The sequence below is a fragment of the Palaemon carinicauda genome, chromosome 3 (genome assembly GCF_036898095.1).
Source record: "Palaemon carinicauda isolate YSFRI2023 chromosome 3, ASM3689809v2, whole genome shotgun sequence".
NCBI lineage: Eukaryota > Metazoa > Arthropoda > Malacostraca > Decapoda > Palaemonidae > Palaemon > Palaemon carinicauda.
Window position 1 is genome coordinate 122,369,055 of NC_090727.1, and position 26,801 is coordinate 122,395,855.

The window sequence follows — 26,801 nt, forward strand, 5'->3', positions numbered from 1 at the left end:
GATGCAATATTTGCACTAAAGCAGACAGTAGAAAAATATAGAGCAAACAGAAAGGACTACATATGATGTTTTATGAGTCGGAAAAAGCCTATGATAGGGTACCTAGGCAGGAAGCGTGGAGGTGCTTGAGAAAGAAAAGTTTCTGAAAAGTATGTCAGAATAATGAAAGATATGTATGCAGAGGCAACCATACTAGTAGGAAGCACTATTGGAACTACAGTGAACCCTCGTTTATCGCGGTAGATAGGTTCCAGTCGCGGCCGCGATAGGTGAAAATCCGCGAAGTAGTGACACCATATTTACCTATTTATTCAACATGTATATTCAGACTTTTAAAACCTTCCCTTGTACGTAGTACTGTTAACAAACTACCCTTTAATGTACAGAACACTTAATGCATGTACTACAGTACCCTAAACTAAAACAGGCACAAATATTAAAGGTGATTTTATATCATGCATTTCCTAAACATGCTAAAAAGCACAATAAAAAATGGCAACCAATGTTTTGTTTACATTTATCTCTGATCATAATGTAGAAACAAACTGGAGGTAGAGCTTTGCTTATTACCCAGACATATTTCCCATACTTTTCCCTTAGAACTACATCACATCTTCCTACTTTAGATATAGATATATATATATATATATATATATATATATATATATATATATATATATATATATATATATATATATATATGTATGTATATATATATATATATATATATATATATATATATACTGTATATATATATATATGTGTGTGTGTGTGTATATATATATTTATATGTATACACATATACATACCTACATATATACATAAATACATGCATACATATATATATATATATATATATATATATATATATATATATATATATATATATATATTACTGTATATATATGGGTTATGGAAAAAATCCGCGAAGTGGTGAATCCGCGATGGTCGAACCGCGAAGTAGCGAGGGTTCACTGTACAGAGAAGTTTAAGGTGAAAGTTGGTCTCCGCCAGGGCTCAGCCCTTAGTCCCTACATGTTTGATATTATGATGGATGTTATAACAATGGAACTTAAGCCGGCCATACACACAGAGGACTGACCGTATGGTTTGTCCTTAAGGACTGGAGCGGCGCTCCAACCCTGTGAGAAATGTCCACACAAGCTACGGACTAGCCTGCTAAGTTCAAGAGGATTTAGCACCCAGGAAAGTCCCACATGATGACGTATTTAGTACTTGTTAACTAAATTTGGTCCATTACTGGGTATCAAGCACAATTGGTAGCCTACAACTAATTTTGAAAAGCCAAATTTTGGTAATTTTTACTTTCATTATTTTTTTATATAATATAAGTCTAGGAAATCTGACTTGAAATAATCATATGAAGGAACGTGATAGGCATTCTCTGTCGGCTTCTACATGGTGATTTGTCCACTACGGTGTTAATATACTTATTTCTCTTGAAGTCATTATGGGATTACCTTTTCCGTTTATCCCCATTAATACGAGAGTCAAAGTGTCTCCTGAGAGGAATATACTAAATGGATTTTTAGACCTTTTAGGAGATTATCTCATGTTGAAGCACTATTACAATTTTAATTAGGCGTACTTGTTTTTGCGTTAATTGATAGAAATTTGAAAATGATTGTGTTTATATAGGCAGAGAGAAAATGTGAGAGAGATATACATTAGTTAATAGAATTATCAGTAGCTACTTAACCCTTTTACCCCCAGGTTATTTGGAAATTTCCAGCACTTAACCCCCAAAGGGTTATTTTTTTCCCAGCACATTTTGCAGTATATTTTTTTTAAATTGCTGTAACAGCCTTAATTTTTGTTATAGAGAGGTCAGGTTGGTCTCATTCTCTTGGAAAATGCCTGAATTTTCTCAAAAAATTAAAAAAAAATATGAAAAAAAATTTTTTATAGCGTTTTTTTGCAAGGACGTACCGGTACGTCCATGGGGGTAAAGGGATGGCTTTTGTGAAACGTACCAGTACTTCCTTTTGGGGTAAAAGGGTTAATTTATCCTCTATCCATATTTTACAACTTCGTTTTTTCCTATGAAGAGAATTCATAAAACTTAATCAGAATATTAATTTTTTTCATTTTGTTTCAGTATCTGTTAATTATCAGAATACAAGATACTATTGCATGAATAAGGCAGAATACTGTGTGGTTTTAAAGATAAAAAATACTATGAAAAAGGAGAGGAAATCATAACTTGGTGAATGAAAATGTGAGGCGAAAACCTAAAATAAAGAGCAATGAAATGCATTATATTACAAACTTGTGAAAGGCAATCAGTTTATCTTTATAATATAAAAAGTGCTCCGATCAAGGTACGAAGTATGGAATATTATATGTGTCATAATAGGTGAGCCAACCCCGTCAGCATGCTAGTCTGTGCCCATACACGCACAAGACTGGCGGGCCATACTGCCAATTGCGATGAGATTGGCCTGTTCGGTCAAACATGCTGTCAGGATGAGAGGACAGGCTAGTCGTGCCAGGTTTGTCCTGTTTACCCCCCATACACGTTAAGGATTGGCGTGAATGCGCCAATCGGGGTCAAATCAGTGTGCCAATCCTCTGCATGTATGGCCTGCTTTAGAGAAGAGGTGCCTTGGAATGCAATGTTTGCTGATGACATTGTGTTGACTGATCTAACAAGAGAAGGTGTCCAACTCAAGCTAGAAAGATGGAGAGAAGAACTTGAGTGTAGAGGCTTAAAAATTAGCAGAACAAATACAGCATATATGTGGACAGGTTGAGAATAATGATAGGGAACAGTGAAACTAGGCCAAGAAGACATAAAGGGGGATAGCTCCTTCAAATATCTTGATTCTGTTATTAGTGAAAATGGAAACCTTGTTGCAGAAGTCAGTCACAGAATTTAGTGTGCATGGATCAATTGGAGTAAGTCAACAAAGATACTTCGTGATAGGGGGATCAATGTAAAGGTTAAAAGAAAGTTTTATATTAATGTTGTTAGACCAACCATGCTCTATGGGGTAGAGACTTGGCCAATAAAGAAAGCAAGAAAGTAAAATTCAAGTGGCTGAGATGAGAATGCTGAGTTGGATGTGTGATATCACAAAAAAGATAATATCCAGAATGAATCAATCAGGGGGACAGTCAAAGTATTAGAGGTTTCAAAAAAAGCTCAGGAAAGAAGACTGAATAGTTTGGTCATGTCATTAGGAGAGAAGATAACCACATATGTAAAAGGAGGTGGAGGGCAGAAGAAGGATGGTAAAGCCAAAGTTCAGGTGGAAAGATAAATTATTGAATGACATGAAGGAAAAGGCTCTAAAAGAACATGATGTACAGGACAGACTGATTGATTGATTTAAAGTTTTCAGGCATCCTGACATCTAGTACAGGACAGAGGAAGATGGAGAAGGCTGACTGGAAACAGCGACCCCATATAGAAATAAGAAAAGCTAAAGGCAAAGAAAAAGAAGAAGAGCTAGGGGCAAATAAAAATGTAGGGGCACCCGAAACTTGACGCAGTTGACCAGCTTTAGCTGATACATCAAATCAACTATGGAAAATTAAGAGCATCTACGATATGGTATGAAACACCATCTTGCAAGTTAGAAACGATGTTAGTAAAGAGCGCTTACTTTAATAAGAGGAGGGATATAAGGATCCAGATTACCTACTCGGATGTCTGCTTCACAATCTCGATGTCTAAAATAGCAACTAGGACAGCGGAACTGAAAGGATTTAGCAGCAAAAGAATCTATGAGAGAAAATTAATTCTGTAAGCCGGAGTGAACATCCAAAATCAATACTCAAGGAACACTACATGAATATAACCACTACATCTGATTATGTCAGTTAGGTTAATGTAACCAACTCAATTCCCATAATAGAAGGCTGTTGAATGAAATAAGATCTAAATTCATAAGGACTCATCCCTAGCTTGGAAGGTACACTGAATATTGGTGTGTCATATCATTACCAACTCTGCACAAAACAATTGGTCTCTGTATTTACCCTCAGCTGGTATGAGAATAAAATGTCAGTTGTTCTGTTTATGAAGTACAAGCTTTACCAGTACGCAATGTATACTCTCCAGATCTATATACATTGTAATTTGAAACATATTTTCCCTGAGAGGAACTGTGAAACATCGTACACCTCAAAGTGCATTACCTGTGCAGAATTACCAACAAACCCAGTAAGTAAGACAACTTAATACAAACTCATCTCGATCTTGAAAAATGGGATTCATCTTGATAGTAACGCAATAATGAAAAGCTGAATAAGGTTCAACTGATGGCGCTCCTTACAATCAATCACTAGATTGTTTCATTACTTTACTAGGGACCTGCATCTTTTGAAAGGAATGAAAATGGGGACATTTTCAATAAATTCTTGGGCTTAACATAAATAAACAGAACTTCTGGAGAAGAAGTAACATGAACATACGGGAGATCCACAGAAATAAATTCAAAGTCTTTTAGATTTTAAATGCCATTTGATTTAGTCATAAACATAGATTTATGAAACTTCACAGTGCTGTTCAGTACTTAAAATTTAAAAAGGTTCAGACAAAACATGTCCCTTATTTGAATCCATGGTATGTATGGCCATTACAGATAAATTAAACATTTAGAAATAATAAACAAATTCATCCTTACCCTTCACAGATGAAAGCTGCTGAGAAATAAAGAAGTGTACATAAAGAAATTTTATCAATACCTATGCAATGTAGAGACTGCTTATACAATAATTTGACCAGAGAAATTTCTTTGGGAAAGATAAACAATTTACTCAAAACTCAATCTGTGTAAAAAGAAAAAAAAAACTATATCTTATGCTATTCCCAAACAAACCCACAGCATCTATCATTATTACTTTACTGTACTGTTAATTTGGATCACATCAAAATATCACAAGACACTACATCAAACAAAACCTTTTATAGTAATTTCATGAGGTAAAAAGAGGGGACTATTACTTACACATAAGGGATTCCAACCAAATCTAGCATTTTCTTGGAAGCAATTACTTCAGGTAATTCCTTGTATTTATCACTCAAATAGACAACTTTTTTAATTCCAGCTTGAATTATGATCTTTGCACACTCATTACAAGGAAACAATGCAACATATATAGTGCATCCATACACATCACCACAGTTCTTGTTCATGACAGCATTTACTTCTGCATGGCAAACTGAAAAGAAAATTACAGTAGTTACAAACGTATAAATTCTGGTAAATATAAGCAAAAGCTGAATGTACTTATATAGAATATACAATATTTTTGGAACACACATTTGGTTCATCATTACACCAATACAGTATACATTTTAAATAAAGTCATTCATTTTCACTCTTATTACACATTTGGTTCATCATTACACCAATACAGTATACATTTTGAATAAAGTCATTTCATTTTCACTCTTATTACTGTATAAACAGTAGATAATTTTGAAAGAGCTACTTTCTTTCATGAGCATACAATACCTTTACAGTATTATGATGAAATTAAATCTGTATATTTGGGATTGGCTGTTGTGAGGCGTTTATCTACTATATGATGACACATCACCAACTGAGAACCATAACTAACGCTTAAGACAATGGTTACTAGGGTACTCTTATTTTCTTGTCGGCAACCATCTTTTCAAACCATCATAAAGCCAGAAGGGCATACTATCTACAGTAAAGATTTGTTAACGAACTCGAGATATCTAACTCAACTGCTGACTAAAATTAGGTTCAAAATTTACCTAGTATTTAGTGCCATTTTGGTCACTTTCTTTAGATAATGCATATTCAGTCATGTACAACAGCCATAACAAACAATTCTTCTTCACCTAAAGGGTTAACTACTGCACTGTAATTGTTCAGTGGCTACTTTCCTCTTAGTAAGGGTAGAAGAGACTCGTTAGCTTTGGTAAGCAGCTCTTCTACGAGAAGGACACTCCAAAATCAAACCATTGTTCTCTAGTCTTGGGTAGTGCCATAGCTTCTGTACCATGGTCTTCCACTGTCTTGGGTTAGAGATTTCTTACTTGAGGCTACACTCGGGCACACTATTCTCTCTAATTTCTCTTATTCTTGTTTTGTTAAAGTTTTTATAGTTTACATAGGACATATTTATTAAAATGTTGTTACTGTTCTTAAAATATTTTATTTTTCCTCGTTTCCTTTCCTCACTGGGCTATTTTCCCTCTTGGGGCCCCTGGCCTTGTAGCATCCTGCTTTTCCAACTGGGGTTGTAGCTTGGCAAATAATAATGATAATAATTACTGTGTACGATAGTATGGTGTATGCATAGCATATGTACACTTCATGTTCAACGAGCAAAGCTCAAGGCGTAGTGTGCCATAGATTTTTGTACATAGAGCTTCATAAACGTTAGTGATGTTTTAGTCACATTTGCTTATTTTTTTTCACTTGTGGTAAGATAAATATTCATATGAATATTTATCATTTCAAATGAATACTCATCAGTGATAATGAACTAATAATATTGTATTTGCAGTACTATACTGTATACAAAACCTTACAACTCAGCATTTCATTTCATCAGCTAACCAAATAGTTTACAAATTCTAAAAAACCATGATTTGAAAAAAAAATAATCGAGCTTTATTAAAGAATGTTTGTACAATTGTTTTACAAATGTTTTTGTTTTATACATGGAAAGAGCTTATACTGAAGCTGCGTTAATAATGTACCATTACCTCTGAAAAGTGGTATGAACTAAAATACCATGATAGAAAGCATGTGAAAAGAATATGGTGCAGTAAAGTGGATTACCTGTTATGCTAGTCAACTGCAGGTAGGCAATTGTCAGTGAGTTAATAGGTTATGAGTTGATCCACCCTAAGGCAGCAAGCATATGGGGATTTTCGATTTGTCTCTCTTACCTAAACCCTGCGAATAAGAAGGGCTGACAATACCTCTCATGTGATAACACATTGTAATGGCTACGATCATGTTAACAGAGCAAGTGCTAAGGGGAACTTTGTTAGTTCAGGGAAAAAGCCACGAAAGGCTAGGCTAGTTAATTGTAGCAAGGGATGATGAAATCAGAAAATTTACCCTCAGTTCAGCCTACAATGCAAGAAGATGAAGGAGGCTGCCTTGAATTAACAATTGTCTTCTTTTCAAACATCATGTAACTTTATTGTTTAGAAATACAGAAATGAGTTGAATAAGGTAAGTCTGAAAGTTTCTTTTTCTTCCAAATCAGCAGATATAGCCTCTTCCAAGGGAAACAATCAATAGTGTTGTCCCAGATTCAGAAAAGACTAGCAATTCCAGATTCCATATGAACCTTAAGACACTATAAAATATCTATAAAGATTTAAATAGATATAAATTTAAAAGCATCTACAATCTGAAATGAGAACTCAACTCAAAAGAAACTATGTAGCTTAAGGGCCCTTACTTTGGCGTGAGGAGGGATATTAGGATCCATATTACCTTCGATCTTCTGCCTCGCAATCTTGGTGTCATATAGAAAATCTAGGCAAGCAGAAATGCAAGGGTTTAGTGGCTGAATTATTATCATTATTACTAGCGAAGTTACAACCCAAGTTGGAAAAGTGGGGTGCTACAAGCCCAAGGATTCCAAAAGGAGAAATAGCCCAGTGAGGAAAAGAAATAAAGAATTATTATTATTATCATTAATATTATTATTAGCTGAGCTACAACCCTAGTTGGAAAAGCAGGATGCTATAAGTCCAAGGACTCTAACAGGGAAAATAGGTTCAGACAAAACATAACACTTATTGGAATGTAAGGTATGTATGGCTATTACAGATACAATAAATACTGATCACTGAATATTAGACTTTCTCAACAAGCTAATTTTTGTGCACTTGAAGAAACAAAACAAATGTGTTTTGCAAAAGTAATTTTCTATCAAGAGTTACATCTAAAATTTTAGAGTTGTATATAGTTAAAGAAACATTTTCAATACAGAGATCTGGATGTTGAACTTTATGACGGAGTAGGCAAGAATTTTAGAATGGGATCCCACCCTTGTATTATGTACTGAATGGTACAATCTGAGATCTAAATGCAAAGAATGGTCAGAATTATGAAAAATCTCATGCACAATGCAAAAAGAACTAATTGAATGATGTTGATGTATGAGAAGTAATAATAAAAAATATAAAATATCTTAAGATCAATAACATTAAAATAGATGTCTATATATAAAAAAGAAGAGAGAATAATGTCAACCTGTTCAACATAAAAACATTAATTGAAAGTTTGAACTCCTGAAGTTCCTCCAAATCAACAGCCTAATTAGAAAGATCATTCCACAATCTAGTTACAGGTGGAACCTTCTGACGGAGTAGTCAAGAATTTTAAGAAGAACTTCCATCCTAGTACTACATACTGGTTGGTACAGTTTGAGTCTGAGAAGATCTGAATGCAAAGGATGGTCAAGTTATAAAAAATCTCATGCTTCATGCAAAAAGAACTACATGAATGATGGTGATAGAGATTAATATAAAGATAAGAAATTAATGGACCAAGTTTTTGTCCAACAAATTATATTTGAGTCTGCAGCTGAAGACGAGACATGACAACTACTCATAACATGGTAAAAGAAAGAATAAAAACACTTTTTTCAGGATAGATGGATCATTGAAAATCTTGTAGACTTTTTCAATAAGCTAATTTTTTTGTGCAACTGAGGAAGAAATGAAACGAATGTGTTTTGCAAAAGTAACTTTGCCATCAGGAATAACACCTGACATTTTAGAGTTGTATATAGTTAAAGAAACATTATCAATGCAGAGATCTGGATGATGACAAGCCATTGTCCTCAACCTACTTACAACCATACTTTGAGTTTTGTTGGGATATAACTTCATGCACTAATTTTAAATAGATCTCTAGTAAGGGATTCACCAATCCCAGATCTATTTTCAGGAGATGGAATTGAGGCATAAAGAGTAGTATCAACTACCACAGTCAAAGGGAGCACTAAAATCAAGGCCAATCATACAAACTTCTAGCCTAAATCAAGGTAATTCTGTACAGCATTGGAAATTGTAGGAAGGGAATCACATGCTCCAAGGCGAAAAAGCCAAACGGCAAACCAGAGAACATATTACTACTTTCAGCATACCTACTTAGACGTTTTGCCAAAAGACATAAAACAATCTAGATATGGGAGTTATGGAAATTGGGTGGCAATCATAACCAATTCTCCAACAAATGCAAGAAGAATCTCTCTTTGCTAACTTGCAAAAAATAAGACAACTTTGAAGCTAAAAAATCTGTGGTCTTAACAAAAACTAAGGAAAAATACTATTTGGGTCTACACCTCCATACGCATCAAGGTCCATAAAGGAAGAGCTATAATTTCCCAAAATCAAAAAGCAAAAGTAGTTAGTTCAGCTCTAGGAAAACAGGAATGAGAAAGATAAGAGTTTCTCATTACTCTGCTTAGTGTCAAGCATTAGCCAAAAAGGTTGCCTTTTCAATTGGACAGTGTGTGACAGAGCCATCTGGTTTAAGTAATGGAGGAACTGAAGTCTACACATGGAGTGCAGATTTAAAGGTAGCCCACTATTTATTTTCCTGGCTTGTACCAGAAAGGGTTTCTTTTATGGTAAAATTGTATCACTTTTCTGTTGAAACATGAACTCTCTGAGCAAAAACTCTTAGCTGAACATAGTTATTCCAAATAAGCATGTCTTCAATCATATTTGGACAAGAGTTTGTCTTTCAGTTGGTATTTTAACCCACAAGAAGAAATACACCTATCAATTATAATGACCAGATTCTCATTCAAGAGAACATCAGGCTCAACACTTTGATACATTAGTGGCCAATTCAAGTGCAAAATAAATCACTTAAAATGCTGTTCCAGCCTGAATGAAACTTCATATATATCTTACATGAGTATGACATACAAGGCACACATTGGTCAGTCTTAAAGGGCCGGATCACCTAGGAACCAATTATTTTTTCCAAAAAATCTAATTTGAGTTTTTTCATGGATTTATATTCTATAACTATCCAAGCATACAACACAGTTTAACATTCCACGGTCATATGGGTGTAATCATGGTGTAACCTATTTAAAGGGTCGAGCGTGAGAATAAGCTTTTACCTGTCTAAAATACTGTTTATTTCCACTTGATTTTTCAGCATTTTCGTTTCACTTCATGCCTGAAAATCTAGTAATATCTGGCATCTGTTCACCTTTGCTTATTCAAGGCTGTGTGACATACAAACAGTAGATTAGGAAAGCAACTATGGCTGGTAAAATAAAACCTCAAAAGAGAGAGAGAGAGAGAGAGAGACACTCAAGTTGATACCAATGTAAGAAAATAGTAATTATTTCTATTTATTAAAATAAACAAGGACAAATTAAATCTAATATCGATATATAACTGTTTAAAATGTCACATACAAAAAAAATACCAATCATAACGTCAATAAACAAAGTATCATATCATAAAAAGTTCATGCATGATACTAAATATTTGAAGCGCGATTACTAGAAACTAACTGTTTTTCATTTCAAATATTTTCTAAAATTAAAAAAATAATCGAATCATTTTGAAACTACACACATTAACATACATATGTTTTGAATTTTTTGTGTAATTAAGCTTTTTTTAAATAAAGTGATAAATGATATTGCTAAATTGAATTTAATTAAAAAAAAAAATTCAGCGTGATGTCACGGCTATTCATCTATTTATTGATTAACTGTATATCTTGATCTGTTTGAGATTTTTGGAAAAACTAAAATGTACATTGTTTACATGATATTAAGAGTATTAACATACAAAAAAGGGGTCTTAAATGACAAAATTAAAACTGCTATTTACATGTGACGATGGACAGACTTACGGAGTGATGGACGGACAAGAACATACATATTGAGTTCTTATGCACATATATCATTAGCAATGGTAAATAACTGTACCCTGAAAATATCTAATTACTAAGAAATTTTTTTTTTCTTATTAATATTTTTATGTTTATAGGTGATCTGGGCCTTAATTATCAACAAAACCAAAGCTTGATTAGACATCCCAAATGAAGAAACAACCTTAATTGTTATAACCCCACAGGAGTCAGTATATGCTAGGTCCAGGACGTTACCAGACCAGTGAGTAGCTTCACTTATGATTTGTTCACACCCTGTTTCAGAGAGAAAGTTCAAACTTCTTAAGTTATGGTGATCCGTAGGAGAAACAGAATTTAACCACTATCTATGATGACTGTTAAAAGCATCATGAAGCACAACAGAGGCCTTCTATTATCTTCTGGCATCTTAGCCATGATGGTAAGACGACAATTGAAGAAGGAATCAACCAAATCTCAATTTCGACAGATTGAACACAAACTAAAGTTGTTATGCTTTCCAGTAAACTTTTATGACTTGAATCTCATGATATCCACATTCATAGTAGGACTTATGAGAAGCAGGATACTCAGTCCCAATATATACTGCCATTACCTTTGCCCTGGGAATGGTATCCCATTCAAAAATTGATGGTTTCTTAAAGCTTGAAATAAGGAGCTCAGACGAGTGCCTCATTTGAGAAACCAAAGTTTTTCAGTACAAAACAATATCCTACTGTCTAGAGAAGTGGTTCTCAAACCATTGTGATATATTTTGCTTAACAGACTCTTTACAAACTTTAGATTGCTTGGAAGACCTTTTTAATATTAATTACAATCAACATTACAAAATATACTGTATGGTTTTTAAAACAACACATTTGAAATAAAATATAGCTTATACAGTATTCAGAAAATGGTAACATTAAGGTACTAAACTATTTCTTTGGATACCACATTACATATTAAAATAAATGGAAGCCTTAATCTAATGAAACATAAAATTATTTTTTTTTACTAGACAACCAAGCAATTAATAAGAAAATGCAACCTGTATAAAGAGATATGTATTTTGGTAAAATCATATATAACCAGAACATGAAAACCTTCAATGGAATGGGAACATCTGCTTTGACAGAACCTAATTTTCTAGATTTCTATTTATTTTCCTCAGTGCAACTCTCATATAATTTGTAGCTTCAAATGTGTTTCAGGATTTTGTTTTGATGGCAAGTAGTGTGAAAAACAATGATTCACTCTCATAAGAGGTTATAAATAGAATCAGCACTTTTAGAGCCCTCATTGCAATACTAGGATAGGCTTGTGCTATTTCAATCCAAAAATAATTATAATACATTTCTGAAAAATATGTTTTACAACTGCATCATTAAACATTTCAATAAATAGTTTTTGCGCTGAATAAACTTCATAAGGCACATCATTAATGAAGATTATAAATGAGTTGTTGATAAACTAATAGTATTTTCTAAACTTTTGTTGTTTTTGGAAAATCATGAGTTATTTCTTCAATAACAAGTGATACACATTGTTTCATTAATTCAATGATATCATCTTTACCATTAAGCTAATTCTCATCAATACATTTATTCTATTAAATGTAAAAATGATGCCAAAATTATTCCTTTCAAGCTTAAGAGAGCTCTAGTTTGAGGTTTAATTTCAAAACAATAATTTTTTCATCGCAATGGAACACTGTGATCTCTTTTCCTTGCAGTGACAAACTGAGGGAGCTCATGAATTCAAATATGTATAAAAAAATGACAGGCATATAAGAAAGAAGACATCAGAGATTCTTACATGCATGTCTGGTTTAATGTTAACCAAACATTTCTACAAGTAATGCAAAAAATCTTCCAAATTTTCCCTTTGGAAAGCCACCTTATGTGTGAATACAAGAAGTGTTTTTCAAATTTAGAATCACTTTCTTTGCATAATGCAGAAAACAAACAAGAACTATGTGACTTCGCTTTAATGAAGTTAAACTGCTTTAATCACTTCACCGAAAACATTGTTCAACTCATCAGGCATGGTTTTCATTACCAATGCTTGGCAGTGAATAGTGCAATGTGCAACAATAATATCTGGCAATTTTTGCTTAACCAAAGTTTGAAAACCAGAACCACCACCAAGCATTGGTGGAACTCCGTCAGTACATACGCCAACGACAAGTTCCCATTTGATATCTTGTGTCTCAGAAAAATTGTTCACTTTGTTAAACATTTCCTTTGTAGTTGACTTGGAGCTGAGAGTTAGAAGATGGTCTCTTTACTTTACAAGAGGCATTATTATATTGGAAATAAAGAAAACTGGAAAATTTATTTTATTCTAAGGAGTAATGTCCACATTCCAAGCTACATATAATATGAACATCAGAAGATCAAAGAAAATGGAGTGGGTTTTCTTTTTAATAAAAATCTTGCAGGTAACAGAGAAGAATTTTTCAGTACTAGTGATGGTATTGTAAGATTAATTAAAAAACTATATAAGTAAAAACTGGAGATGATTCAAACGTATGCACCAACAACATCCCATACAGAAGAAGAAATAGACACTTTCAATGAAGATCTGGAGATATCTATGAAAAAATAAGACCCAATTTACATTTGTTTTAGACGATTTTGATACTAAAGTTGGCCACAAGAAGAGAGAATTATTAGCAGTAGGTAAATTTGGAGTAGGTACAAAGAATAACAGAGGAGACATGCTTGTAGAATTAGCTGAAAAAAAAAACCATCTTAAAATCATGAACATCTTTTTTTATATAAAGGAGCATACAAAATGGACATGGAGAAGCCCAAATGGAGAAACAAAAAATTAAATGATTTCAATCTCAGTGAAAAAGTTAATTTAGTTGAAGATGTATTAGTGTTAAACAAGTTCAAGTTAAGCAATCATAGAATGGAAAGAAGAAAAATTTGTTTAGACCTAGGGAAAGAAAGAGAAAAACTTACTTTAAGCAGGAAAATATCCTATAACAAGAGCAATCAGAGATTTCTAACCTCCACCAAAGGATGATGTTGACACAAAAATCAGGATCTAAATTAGAATCTGGATCATCTAAAAAAAGTGAATGGAGTTGCCCATGGCCTAAAATTTATCTGTGGTGGAAATTTAATCAAAATCCGTCAATTTGGTTTGACGTAATTTTAATAATTGTGAAAAATGTAATTCTGATCTAGAATCCGGATCCAGATCATCTCCAAAATTAAATGAGGTCGTCCATGACTTAAGATCTAAATGTTGTGAAAATTTCAGCAAAATCCGTCAGGTAGTTTTGACGTAATCCTGTCCATGGACACAGACAAATAAATACATACATAAAAAATGCAAATCCGGATCTGGAACCAGAGCATCTAGAAAAGTTAAGATTTACCTGTAGTGGAAATTTCATCAATATCTGTCAATTTGTTTTTATGTAATCTTTAAAATCATGAAAACTGCATATCTGGATCCTGATCTGGATCATCTCCAAAATTTAATGGGGCATCCATGACCTAAGACCCATCATGTGGTGAAAATTTCGTCAAAATCTGAAAAGTAGTTTTGAAGTAATCCTGTCTACAGACAAAAAGACAAATCCTGTCCACAGACAAATAAATAAATAAACTGACCCGAAAACATAACCTAATGCCAACTTCGTTGGTGGAGGTAGTAAGAGAAAAGTCTGATAAGTTTAGTTTAACAATACAAAATAGGTACTCCCAGGTACATGATGAAATGGAAGCAAGTAAAGAAGAAATGAACAGTAATTTAACAAAACTTGTATTGAAATCAACACAAGAGATAGGTGGAAAAGTTCATAAACAAGACTAAGGAAAACTAACAGAAAAGACCAAAAGCCTAGTAAAGAAATGATTGGATATGAGAGCAAAATCCAAGAAAGATGAAATAGATTTAGCAGAGCTATCCAAAACAACGAAAAAACTAAAAACACAAGTCATTCATTCGTAAACACAATCAGACCAAACTTGAGGAAACACTAAAGAAAACAAGGAGAAACAAAATGATGAAAAGAAGACTTGGAATAGGGCACCAACAGAAGTTTACTTTAAAGGATTAAAATGGAAATATCAAAAATAGAGATGGAGTTATAAAAATTACAGAGGATTTCTATACAATGCTACACAATAATGATATAAAAAATACCTTTGCCAATAGTGACACAAAAAAACCTGAACCGGTACCAAACGTAACTGTAGGAGAAGTAAAGAAAGCCTTAAAAGGCATGAAATGAAGCAAAACAGCAGGAGAAAATGGCCAAGCAACTGATTTAATACTAGATAGAGGAGATTTCATAAGAGTAAAACTAGCTGAACTCTAAACAAAATCCCTGCAAGAATGCTCTAAACATACAGCTTGGAAAAACTGTATCATTATACTCATTTAAAAAAAAAAAAACAGGAGACAAAAAACCTGAAAAATTACTACCCAAAATATATAAAATATTTACAAAGATCATACTATGCCGAATAGAAAAACAACTATACTTTAATCAACCAAGGGTGTGGGCAGCCTTTAGAAGTGGGTATTCAACAACTGACCATATCCATGTAATTAACCAACTAATAGAAAAACAAGAGTATGACAAACCACTATGTATGGCATTTACCGACTATGAAAAAATTTTGATTCGGTCAAAACCTCAGCATTAATGAAAGCCCTTTAAAGACAAGCAATAAATTAATCTTGTGTTAGAACACTTGCAGATATCTATACAGGAAGTACACAAATATTTAAAGTAAATATAGAGAGAAAATTCTAATTGAGAGAGGTTAAACATGGAGACCCCATCTCTCCTAAATTATTCACAGAATTCCTTGAAGTTTTTAGAAATTTAGACTGGGAAAATAAATTAATATCAATGGGGAATACCTTAAACACCTACGATTTGTAGAGGACATAGTTGTGTTTAGTGATTCATGGGAGGAATTGCAAAAGATGATAGAAGATTTGAATATGGGAAAACAGAAATTTAAGACTGAAAATATGAGTAAAACTAAGATAATGTTTAATGAAAATACAGAAGGACAACAAATAAGAGGTATGGACGAACCTCTAGAGCCAGGTTTCCCAACCCTGGGGTCGCGACCCCAATTGGGGTCGCTAAGTGCTTTTCCTGGGGTCGCCAAAATCTCAAAATATCAAAATGAAAATAAAAATTCAAAATATGGCAGAACTCGCAGTAAAGAAAAAATATATAAAAGTATTTGGGGATTTTTATTTATCGACTTTTATATATCTATCTATTCCTATATTAATATAAAAAAACAAAATTTCAATGGTGGTATCCCTGAGTGCAGTATGCATTTGATACGTGAATAGCATTACCGTCCACGTCCTATCAGGCAGCCACTCCCGCTTTACTGCCGCAGCGGGAAACACTGTCTACTATTTGTTCGTCTTATATAGTAGATGCATTTATACCTGTATAGTGATTTTGAATGTGCTGCATAGGTTGCATTCAGTCATTGTTTTTTTTTAAATTCTTAATTACTCATGAAAAAGTGGTATGCCAACCATAGAAACTGAGTACTTCCCTTGCTGACGAAGTATTGCACCACAATATGTCAGTGAGTGATAGCCTATCACAGTATTCATAATTGGGGCTTCTAAAACCACATGGTAACCCCCCCCCCATATTTAAAGAGAGAGATGGGGAAGGGAAGAGGAAGAGAAGGAGAGGGGCACTTTGCATGCCCTCTCCTCCTACATTTTACCCTTTCCCTTCGCAACCCTTTCCTTGCTCCTCTCCCCCCTTCCCCGTCTTTCCAGACCTCTTCTCCACATGCTTCTTTTTTACCCCTGCCCTCCTCTCCTTTCATGTCATTGTTTTTTAGGTTGTTGTTTTGGCAGTTGTTTAGTGATTTGGAGGATTTCATGTCATTGGTTTTGGAGGTTGTTGTTTTGGCAGTTGTTTAGAGATTTGGAAGATTTCATGTCATTGGTTTTGGAGGTTGTTTTTTTTTGGCAGTTGTTTAGAGATTTGGAGGATTTCATGTCATTGGTTTTGGAGGTTGTTGTTTTGGCAGTTGTTTAGAGATTTGGAGGATTTTATGTCATTGGTTTTGGAGGTTGTTGTTTTGGCAGTTGTTTAGAGATTTGGAGGATTTTATGTCATCGGTTTTGGAGGTTGTTGTTTTGGCAGTTGTTTAGAGATTTGAAGGATTTTATGCCATTGGTTTTGGAGGTTATAGTTTTGGCAGTTGTTTAGAGATTTGGAGGATTTTAAGTAGCCAGTTTTTGAGGTTGTTGTTTTGGCAGTTGTTTACAGATTTGGAGGATTTTATGTCATCAGTTTTGGAGGTTGTTGTTTTGGTGGTTGTTTAGAGATTTTAAGGATTTCATGTTGCTGGTTTTTGAGGTTGTTGTTTTGGCAGTTGTTTAGAGATTTGGAGGATTTCATGTCATTGGTTTTGGAGGTTGTTGATTTGCCAGTTGTTTAGAGATTTGGAGGATTTTATGCCATTGGTTTTGGAGGTTATAGTTTTGGCAGTTGTTTAAAGATTTGGAGGATTTGAAGTCGCCGGTTTTTGAGGTTGTTGTTTTGGCAGCTGTTTAGAGATCTGGAGGATTTTATGTCATTGGCTTTGGAGGTTATAGTTTTGGCAGTTGTTTAGAGATTTTGAGGATTTTATGTCGCTGGTTTTGGAGGTTATTGTTTTGGCATGTTCAGAGAATTGGAGGATTTTATGTCATTGGTTTTTGAGGTTGTTGTTTTGGCGGTTGTTTAGAGATTTGGAGGATTGTATATGGTTGGTTTTTGAGGTTGTAGTTTTGGCGAGATTTGGAGTGCTGTATATCATTGATTTTTTCGTTTCTGCTTAGTCTTATTTACTGTGATTTGCAAATATATTACATCTCTTTTCCTTGTTACTCCTTCTGTGACCCTTCCCCTGCTCTCTACGCCGCCTCCTCCTTGTTCCTTGCCCCGTCACTTTCCTTGCTACCTACTCTCTTTCTAAGACTGAACCACGAATAGAGAAACTTAGCCTCATGATCCAGGACCAAGGCTCCCAATAAAACCAGTTTACCATGTAACAGAAAACCTTTATATATACTTTTAGTTTGTTTTTGTGGAATGTGACAAAACATTATTCCAGAAGTGGGGTTTTTGATTAATATTAAGCCTTAAAATTTATAATGCTATAATAAAATTTAATGATGTCAATTTTGTCTTTTCCAATCTTATAGTACCCCTCTTATAGAAGGATATTCACTGTCCCTTACTTTTACAGCCAACAACTAGTAATATATAAGAATACTTATACAACTAAACTAGTGGGGTCGCGGTAATAGCTTGAGGTGCATGATTGGGGCCGCCTGAAAAAAAGGTTGGGAACCACTGCTCTAGAGACTGTTAATGAATATATGTACTTAAGACAGACAGTAAAATATTTACAAAGATCATACTATGCCAAATAGAAAAACAACTATACTTTAATCAACCAAGGGTGTGGGCAGCCTTTAGAAGTGGGTATTCAACAACTGACCATATCCATGTAATTAAGAAATTAATAAAAAGATAAGAATGGGATGGAGAGCTTTTGGTAAACAAAATTTGATTATGAAAAGTAAAATGCCCCTCTCTCTCGAAAGAGAAACGTTTAATGAGATGGCCTTACTAAAACCTTATAACATAAGCTACATACAACTCAAAGATCTATGGAAAAAAAAATGATGGGAATAATGCTAAGAGACAGAAAAAGAACAACATGGATATGAGAGCAAACTAAAGTAGAGGATAATTTAACAAAATTTAAGAAATAAAATGGACACAAACAGGACATATAATGAGAATGACAGATAATAGATTGACATTAAGAATAATTGACTGGGTACCTAGAGATTGCGAAAGAAGCAGGCAAAGGAAGAGAAGACAATGGATTGATGAACTAAGGAAGGCTGTGGGTACGGACTGACATAAAAAGACCATAAACAGACACAAATGGAAGGACATGTCTGAGGCCTTTGTTCTATGGTGAACTAGTAACAGCTGATGATAATGAAAATGATATATATATATATATATATATATATATATATATATATATATATATATATATATATATACTGTATATAGTATAAAACACACATATATTAAGAATAACAGAATGGAACAGTAAAGATTCCAAAAGAAGCAGGGGAAGAAAGAGAAGATGATGGATTGACAAGCTAAGAAAATTTGCAGGTATAGATTGGCATAGAAAGTCCATAAACAGATGCGAGTGGAAGGACATAACTGAGACCTTTGTTCTGCAGTGGACTAGTATATCGCCATTCAGCATGGTGAACCACAAGTAAAGTTCATTGGAATAAATGGACTTTGAATAACAAAAATTGTAATTTCAATACTTACCTGTGGTTCACTTCATTCCCCACAGCCTCTCCATCCATAAGTAATGTCAATTTTTTTTCTTCTGTTGATGGTGGGGGTATGAACTTGAATTCAAATTTGAATCATTGTTTACCACTGAGTGCCACAGATGGCAAGGCAATCATAACATTTTATGGGAGAAAACAATTGGAAGAGAGTGGGAATGATTTATATTTTCAACAACAGACACTGGAAAGAGATTTGGGAAGGAATCAAGGTGAACCATATGCAAATATGGCATTTAAATAATTAATTTCATTACCAAAATTCTGTTTTTCACCTTAAAATGTAATAGAAATATAAAAGAGTCAACATACCATACATGTATTTTACTTGAAGCTTGTCAGGACTGCTTTTACCCCAAGGAAGATCATCATCAGAACATCCTCTTGGCATTCCATTATATCCAATTCCAACAATTTTGTTGGCATCATTTACAATGCAGGCCCCAACCTTATAAAAATAAAGTATATCAATCAATATAAATTCTTGGTACATCTATAATCTAATGTTAACTTCATCACATTGAGCACAGTCAAATTCACTATATAAAATCTCAAACATTTTAGCTAAAATAATCATGAACTACAAAGATGGCCTTTTCTTGGATTTATCTATTCTGCAATTACCAAGTGGCTGTTTTTTTCATAAAGGTACAATATGCAGTGAAATGCAATGTTACAAAAATACAATTTATCAATGTTAAAACAAAGACCCTATACCACCACTTCTATCTTCTTTAAAATTTAAAACTTTATTTCTTTAACATTTAGTGGAGCAAAGTGATTAAGGGTTAACCTATGACAAAAAGTAATAAATAAATATTTATCATCATTACTAGTTAAGTTACAAGCCAAGGGATTCAACAGGGAAAATATCCCAGTGAGGAAAGGAAATAAGGAAACAGATAGAATAGTGTTATCTGAGTGTACCCCCACCAAGAGGACACTAACCCAAGAGAGTGGGAGAACATGGCTATGGCAGTACCCAAAACTAGAAATCAATGGTTTGATTTTGGAGTGTCATTCTACTAGAAAAGCTGCTTACCATACTTAAAGGGTCTCTTTTACTCTTATGTAGTGGAAAATAGCCACTGAAAAGTTACATTGCAGTATTTAACCCCTTAAGGGGGTGAATTAGATTTTTTTGGTTATCTCAGTGTTATCAGGCGTATGAGGAAAGAGGAGCAAGAACTATTTGATGTATATGTAGGCAAACGAAAAATATGAGCCGTAACCAGAACGGGATCCAATGTAGTACTATCTGGCCAGTCATAGGACCAAATAATTCTCTAGTATAGTTATCTAAATGGGTGTCTGTATAAAAGGTTTGGGAAGAAAGATTGTGGTGATGCTTGTTAGAGATTTTTTCTAAACTTGTGTAGGTCTTACCAGGATCAATAAAAGGGCCCAAGAATGTGACAACTTTTTTTTTTCTTTTTCAAGTTCATAGACTCTCTTTAAAACCATATTGGAAAAGAGATTCAGGAGTTCATTTGACCCACCTAATAAGGTGCAATAAGGATAATTTAACAAATTCACCATTTTAGACCAATCTTGTCTAGTTCCTGAAAGTGTGTCTAAAAATTTAAGAAATAGATTGTAAATAATCCCTTAAGAAAACTAAAGAATCCATAAAGGAATATATCTCCCCCATTTCCTGAACCCTTATCATAGGAGATAAACTCTTTGGGAAAAAGGGGAATTTGATTCCTGGGGCAATTTTGAGACAATAGTATTACTTTGAACTAGTAAACCCCCTCCCAAGCCAATAACTTAGGTAATGTTGAGGGCACAGGTCCAAGCCTCTCGTTGTAGAAATTGTTGGACATGCCAGACAGTTGTCAATTAAATAGAACACAACAGATGTGTCAGTTGAGAGAGGTTGAGGATTACTTTTTTTTAGCTGGGAAGTCTTTTTTAGTAAAATGAAAAGCTTGGTCTGGAAGTTAGAAACCTACATTTATCAGTTTTTAACATCTTCCAAACAAAAAAGTTGGGTTCCAGGGTACTGGCCAGCCAAGATCAATTCAGGCTAATCTTGTGCTCACCATGAAAAGAGTTAACATACCCAAAAATGATGGAGATGACACCCCAATCCAAAGCTCCTCATTGATGAGATCCTCCACCTCTATTGGTTTAATAGCTCTCCTGTTTCTGACTGCCAGCCATTCCTCATGCCTCATGCCAAGAAGAAAGTAGCTGCAGTTTTTGACCCCTCAGTCCCAAGGAGTGAGTGCCATGATTGTCTTTTTAATTTCCTGTCACACAACCACCAGACAGGAGTATATCCAATAGGGGAGCGCCAGGAGAACCAACTAGTCTTGTGACAGCTCCCAATGGGGTGGGAGGTGGGGGGCGCACGGCATCCCAATGACACCAACTCACACACCAGCAATACTAAATACTACCTATCTCTTGAGAATAACTAACGCTGAGAGGAGAGGAGCATAAAGTATGCAGCGACTCATTCCCAAGGAGTGAGTGCCTGGACAGACAAACTGGTTTGGTGTTTAGGTGACAATGAATGTGAGGGGTTATCTCAATGCAGCCCAAGGTAACAACACACACAAGCATTACCACATGCCACCTGATTCTCGGAGGAACTGGAGCCAGTGGTAGAGGGGCACAGGTAGGGAAGGTTATTGCCATAATGAGCGAGTGCCTGGTCAGTCCAACATTGGGGGTTATCACAACACAGCCCAATGGTGCTGACACCAATACCAGCAGTAATTGCTGCCTATCTTGCGTGAGAGACTTACCCCACAAAGTGAGGGGCAACAAATAGTTGGCAACACAATCACTAGAAGGGTGGTGGTGACATGACACGACACTTGCCCTTTGGTTCAGTCTGGAGACCATTGTACTATGGAAGGGACCAACACAAAATTAGTGGACAAAGTCAATCAAGGATAACTAACTCTAACCCAAGCTCTCATAATCATGCCAAACCATATGGAGCCCAACCATTCCAAAACCCAAAAGTATGGCATCCTAATTCTAACTAAATACTATAAAGTATACATTAAAAAAGCAGCTTCCACCCACTGAAGGACAAGGCGACAACTAAGTTGCCAAGAACCCGGGAGATATCTCCCAAACAAAAGGAGGTGAAAACAGAATTGGAGTGGCAAGCACACTTGCAACAGGGACGTTCCTCATAAAAGCCACCGACATAATAACTGCTCTGACACTATTACTATTATTATTATCATTATTATTATTATTATTATTATTATTATTATTATTATTATTAATTGCTAAGCTACAACCCTAGTTGGAAAAGCAGATTGCATAAGCCCTGGGGCTCTAAAAGGGAAAATAGAACAGTGAGGAAAGGAAAAAAGGAAAAATAAAATATTTGAAGAGTACCATTAGAATAAATATCTCCTATAAAAGCTATAAAAACTTTAACAAAACCAGAGGAAGAAAAATTATATAGAATAGGGTGCCCGAGTATACCCTAAAGCGCTCAAGTAAGAGAACTCTAACCCAAGACAGTGGAACACCATGGTACAGAGGCTATGGCACTATCCAAGATTAGAGAACAATGGTTTGATTTTGGAGTGTCCTTCTCCTAGAAGAGCTTAAGAGTCCCTTCTACCCTTACAAAGAGGAAAGTGACCATTGAAGAATTACAGTGCAGTAACCCCTTGGGTGAAGAAGAATTGTTTGGTAATTTCATTGTTGTCAGGTGTATGAGGGTAGAGGAGAATATGTAAAGAATAGGCCAGACTATTTGGTGTGTGTGTGTGTAGACAAAGGGAAAATTAACCGTAACTAGAGAGAAGGATCCAATGTAGTACTGTCTGGCCAGTCAAAAGACCCAATAACTCACTAGTGGTAGTATTTCAATGGGTGGCTGGTGCCCTGGCCAACCTACTACCCAGCCTTCAAGAGCACTCAAGAAGGATAAACCATTCTTAGACAAGGGTCTTGAAACCTTCCAAGGAGACTCAAACCAATAATGAAGACACAAGTACAGCTGGCCCTAATTCTTCGTAAGGGTTAGGTCTCAGAGATAGGTGCGAAAAGCGTGAAAAGCACGAAAAGAACAAATTCGCGAATACTTGGTGCCTTAGGATGGGATAACTCTTAACATAACAACTCACTGGCCCTTGCCTATGCTTGGATAATTAACACACTTGGTTTCTATCACAGTATAGTTTTTCCTATCTAGTAATACTGTATAACACTTGCAGATACTGTATACTAGTGTATATTACAGTAATATAATACTATCACTAAAGTAAAGCTTAACTGTACTGTGAGTGTTCGCTGTTTTCGTTCGGCTGACTTGACTCACCGCTCACGTAGCCTACAATTACAATAAACGGATTTTGAAGCAAAGCGAAAAATCTATTTTTGGGTGAGTTGGCTATGTCGTCCTGATGGAAGCTTACTATTGGCAGCTTTCTAAGGGATATTTGGCTACAGTGATACTCCCAGAGAATTGACCATATGTCTCCGGAATTTTAACTCCTGGCGCGAGTATCCTTAAAATTTTTCTTAAGGATATCGCATAATATCAGGGGATGTATTTCTCAATATGACACATGGCAATCTTCACCCCGAATAGAGTTTTCGCTCTGAGGGGGAAGAGTGGCGAAATTGAAGGAGAGCTGTCATCAAGGTTACCCTAAGTGGATCCCCTTCCTGTACTAATACAGGATCCAATACGGCTACCCATTCCTTGTAGCAATTAAGAATGGTGCTACAGATAGAGTAGTTTTGGGTGGGGATTGATATATAATCCTTTTCTTAGAAAAGGAGGGTAGGTCCATCAGGACGACATGGCCATCTCACCCAAAAATAGATTTTTCGCTTTGCTTCAAAATCCGGTTTTTGGGCTCAAGCCATGTCGTCCTGATGGAAGTTTACCAGAGAATTACTTGAAAGTACTGTATCTGTGGATTTGTTTAAGTGCCTCAACCTTGGGTCAGCTTCTATATGGTCATCCAGACCACAGAAATATATGACAATACCGTTATACGTCATCACCACTAAGCATGGAACAATGTTAGGGCTTCCTGGCCCATGCAGGGAAATGTCGTACTCGACAGTAGTCGCAACAAGGTTTGTATTTATATAGGAACAAATCATTTAGATATTTAGTTCATATATATAAGTAGCCTCAAGCATGAACTTTACTTAGGAAAATAAGTTAAAAACTCTGGCTAATTCTATTTAACTACATTTGGGGCGAATAAGACGCAATTACACATACATTTATTGAATAGACAATTTAAATGTAACAGATGGTGTAATAAAAATTAGCAATAGAATTATACATCCAACACATAAAAGATAAATATATTTTCTACCTGAAAGGGAAGAAAAGTCATAGGCCACTTGAAAACAGTTGAAAAATTATTAAGATAATTTCACTGTAAATGTTGGATAATTATCAACACTGCGTACAAGTGTACATATGGCACTGGTGTCATTGGTATGATTCTGCACCTATAAAGAACAGTCCTAGTGTCACCAGAGTGACACTTAATAAAAAGGGTATTGCACTGCAAGGTGTCAACACCTTTTCACCCAAACTGACAGTCACAAACAGTTCACTGTTCATCGCAGCACTAGACGACAGGTTTCACAACACTACCTGCCGCCACCACAAAATGTTTTAAAGTGTGCACTTGCTTCGCATAATGTTTATAGAAGACTCTGGAGGATTTCCAACCAGTGTATGAGCGGAGTCGCTCAAAGTTCAGCGAGGAAGCAATCTTTCTCGGATCATGACATGCGGGTGTACTATCAGGATCCGCTCTGCGAATGAAGTAGGTGAGCTTCGCCCTCAGTTGTTTTAGGGATAAGTTTGATCCGGAGGTTTAGCCTTTGAAGAGCTGTCCTCCCCTGAAGTCTGAAGTTCTTCGACGATAGACCTTTAGACTCTCTACTAGACATAGAGAGACATCTTCCTTCAGAGGGCAGATTCTCAGGGACCCTACCTTTTGGTGGGTAGCTCGTTTTTGGCAAGAAATGTAGGATCAGGAAAAAGATTCAGTTCTCCCACTTCTGTGAACTGAATATGGCCCTCGTCTCTTGACGGGGCTACTATTTCACTAACTCTAGCCCCTGAGGCTATAGCGAACAGGAATATCACTTTTTGTGTTAGATCCTTTAGAGAGCAATCTTCATTGTTCAAGGTTGAAGCATAGTGTAAGACTTTGTCCAGAGACCATGAAATGGGCTTCGGAGGGGCTGCTGGTTTAAGTCTACCGCAAGCCTTCGGAATCTTATTGAAGATTTCGTTCCCCAGGTTCACCTGGAAGGTGTATAGAAGAGATCTAGTCAAAGCTGACTTACACGTAGTTATCGTGGTAGCAGCCAAGCCTTGTTCATGAAGGTGGATGAAAAAGGACAGGCAGAAGTCTATTGAGATTTCTTCCGGCGTTTTTGCTTTAATGAAAGCAACCCACTTCTTCCAAGACGATTCGTATTGTCTTCTGGTTAACTTTGACTTGTATTCTTCTAAGAAGTCTATACAGTCTCTCGAGATCCCAAACTTTTTCTTGACTGCTAAGGCGAGAAAATCATGAGATGAAGGTTTTGGCTTCTCTGTGATGAAGCGAAGACAGACGACTTCTGAACCAATTGGAATAGAGCTGGGTTCGGTAGAGGGACCAGCCTCAGCTTCAGTTCCATCACCAGAGGGAACCAATTGCTCTTGGGCCACTTGGGGGCCACTACTGCTGCAGTTCCCTTGAAGGATCTCAGCTTGTTGAGGACCTTCAGCAGGAGATTTGTTTGAGGGAACAGGTAGATCCGGGTCCATCTGTTCAAATCGAGGGACATGGCGTCCGTCGGCTCTGCCAGAGGGTCCTCGTATGGGGCTCCGTATCAAGGTAGTTTCTTGTTGTCGCTCGTCGCGAAGAGGTCAATCTGCAGTTATGGGACCTTTTCCAAGATGAAGGAGAATGAGTCTGCGTCTAAGGACAATTCTGACTCTATTGGCTTTAGCCTGGATAGAGCGTCCGCCGTCACATTGTGGAACCCTTGTAGGTGAACTGCTGATAAGTGCCATCTCTTTTTTTTCGCTAAACGAAAGATGGCTAACATCACGTGGTTGATGTGGGGCGATCTCGAGCCTTGTCGGTTCAGACATCTCATTATCACTTCGCTGTCCAAGACCAGCCAGATGTGGGCTGATCTGTGAGGGGATAGTTTTTTCAGCGTCAAGAGGACTGCCATGGCCTCCAGAATATTGATGTGAAAGGTCTTGAACAGGGATGATCAGGTCCCTTGGGCTTTCCTTTGATGGGAGTGAACTCCCCATCCTTCCGTCGAGGCATCTGTGTGGATGGTCACCGATGGGGGAGGTGGTTGTAAGGGAACGGTCCTCGTTAGGCTCTTGACCTTCGACCCCAGCTTGAAGGTCGGTACCGGTCTCTGTAGATCTCTTCGAGCGTTTGATGCATATCTTCTCCAAACTCCTGACGCATCTTTCAGCTGTGCTCTTAGCACTGGGTCTGTTACTGCTGCAAACTGGAGAGAGCCCAGTACTCTTTCCTGTTGGTGTCTTGAGATCCTTTCGGATTTCAG

General features: G+C 35.9%; 1 protein-coding gene across 1 annotated transcript in view; it reads right to left on the bottom strand.

Moving 5' to 3' along the window:
• Positions 1 to 26,801, bottom strand: part of LOC137638460 (uncharacterized) — a 265,349-nt gene that overhangs the window by 22,019 nt on the left and 216,529 nt on the right. Inside the window, exons 7-8 of the mRNA XM_068370531.1 lie at positions 19,569 to 19,704; positions 4,977 to 5,190 (exon numbers count right to left, since the gene is read on the bottom strand). Of these exons, the coding sequence (XP_068226632.1) occupies positions 4,977 to 5,190; positions 19,569 to 19,704 (350 nt within the window). The remainder of the gene's footprint in view (positions 1 to 4,976; positions 5,191 to 19,568; positions 19,705 to 26,801) is intronic.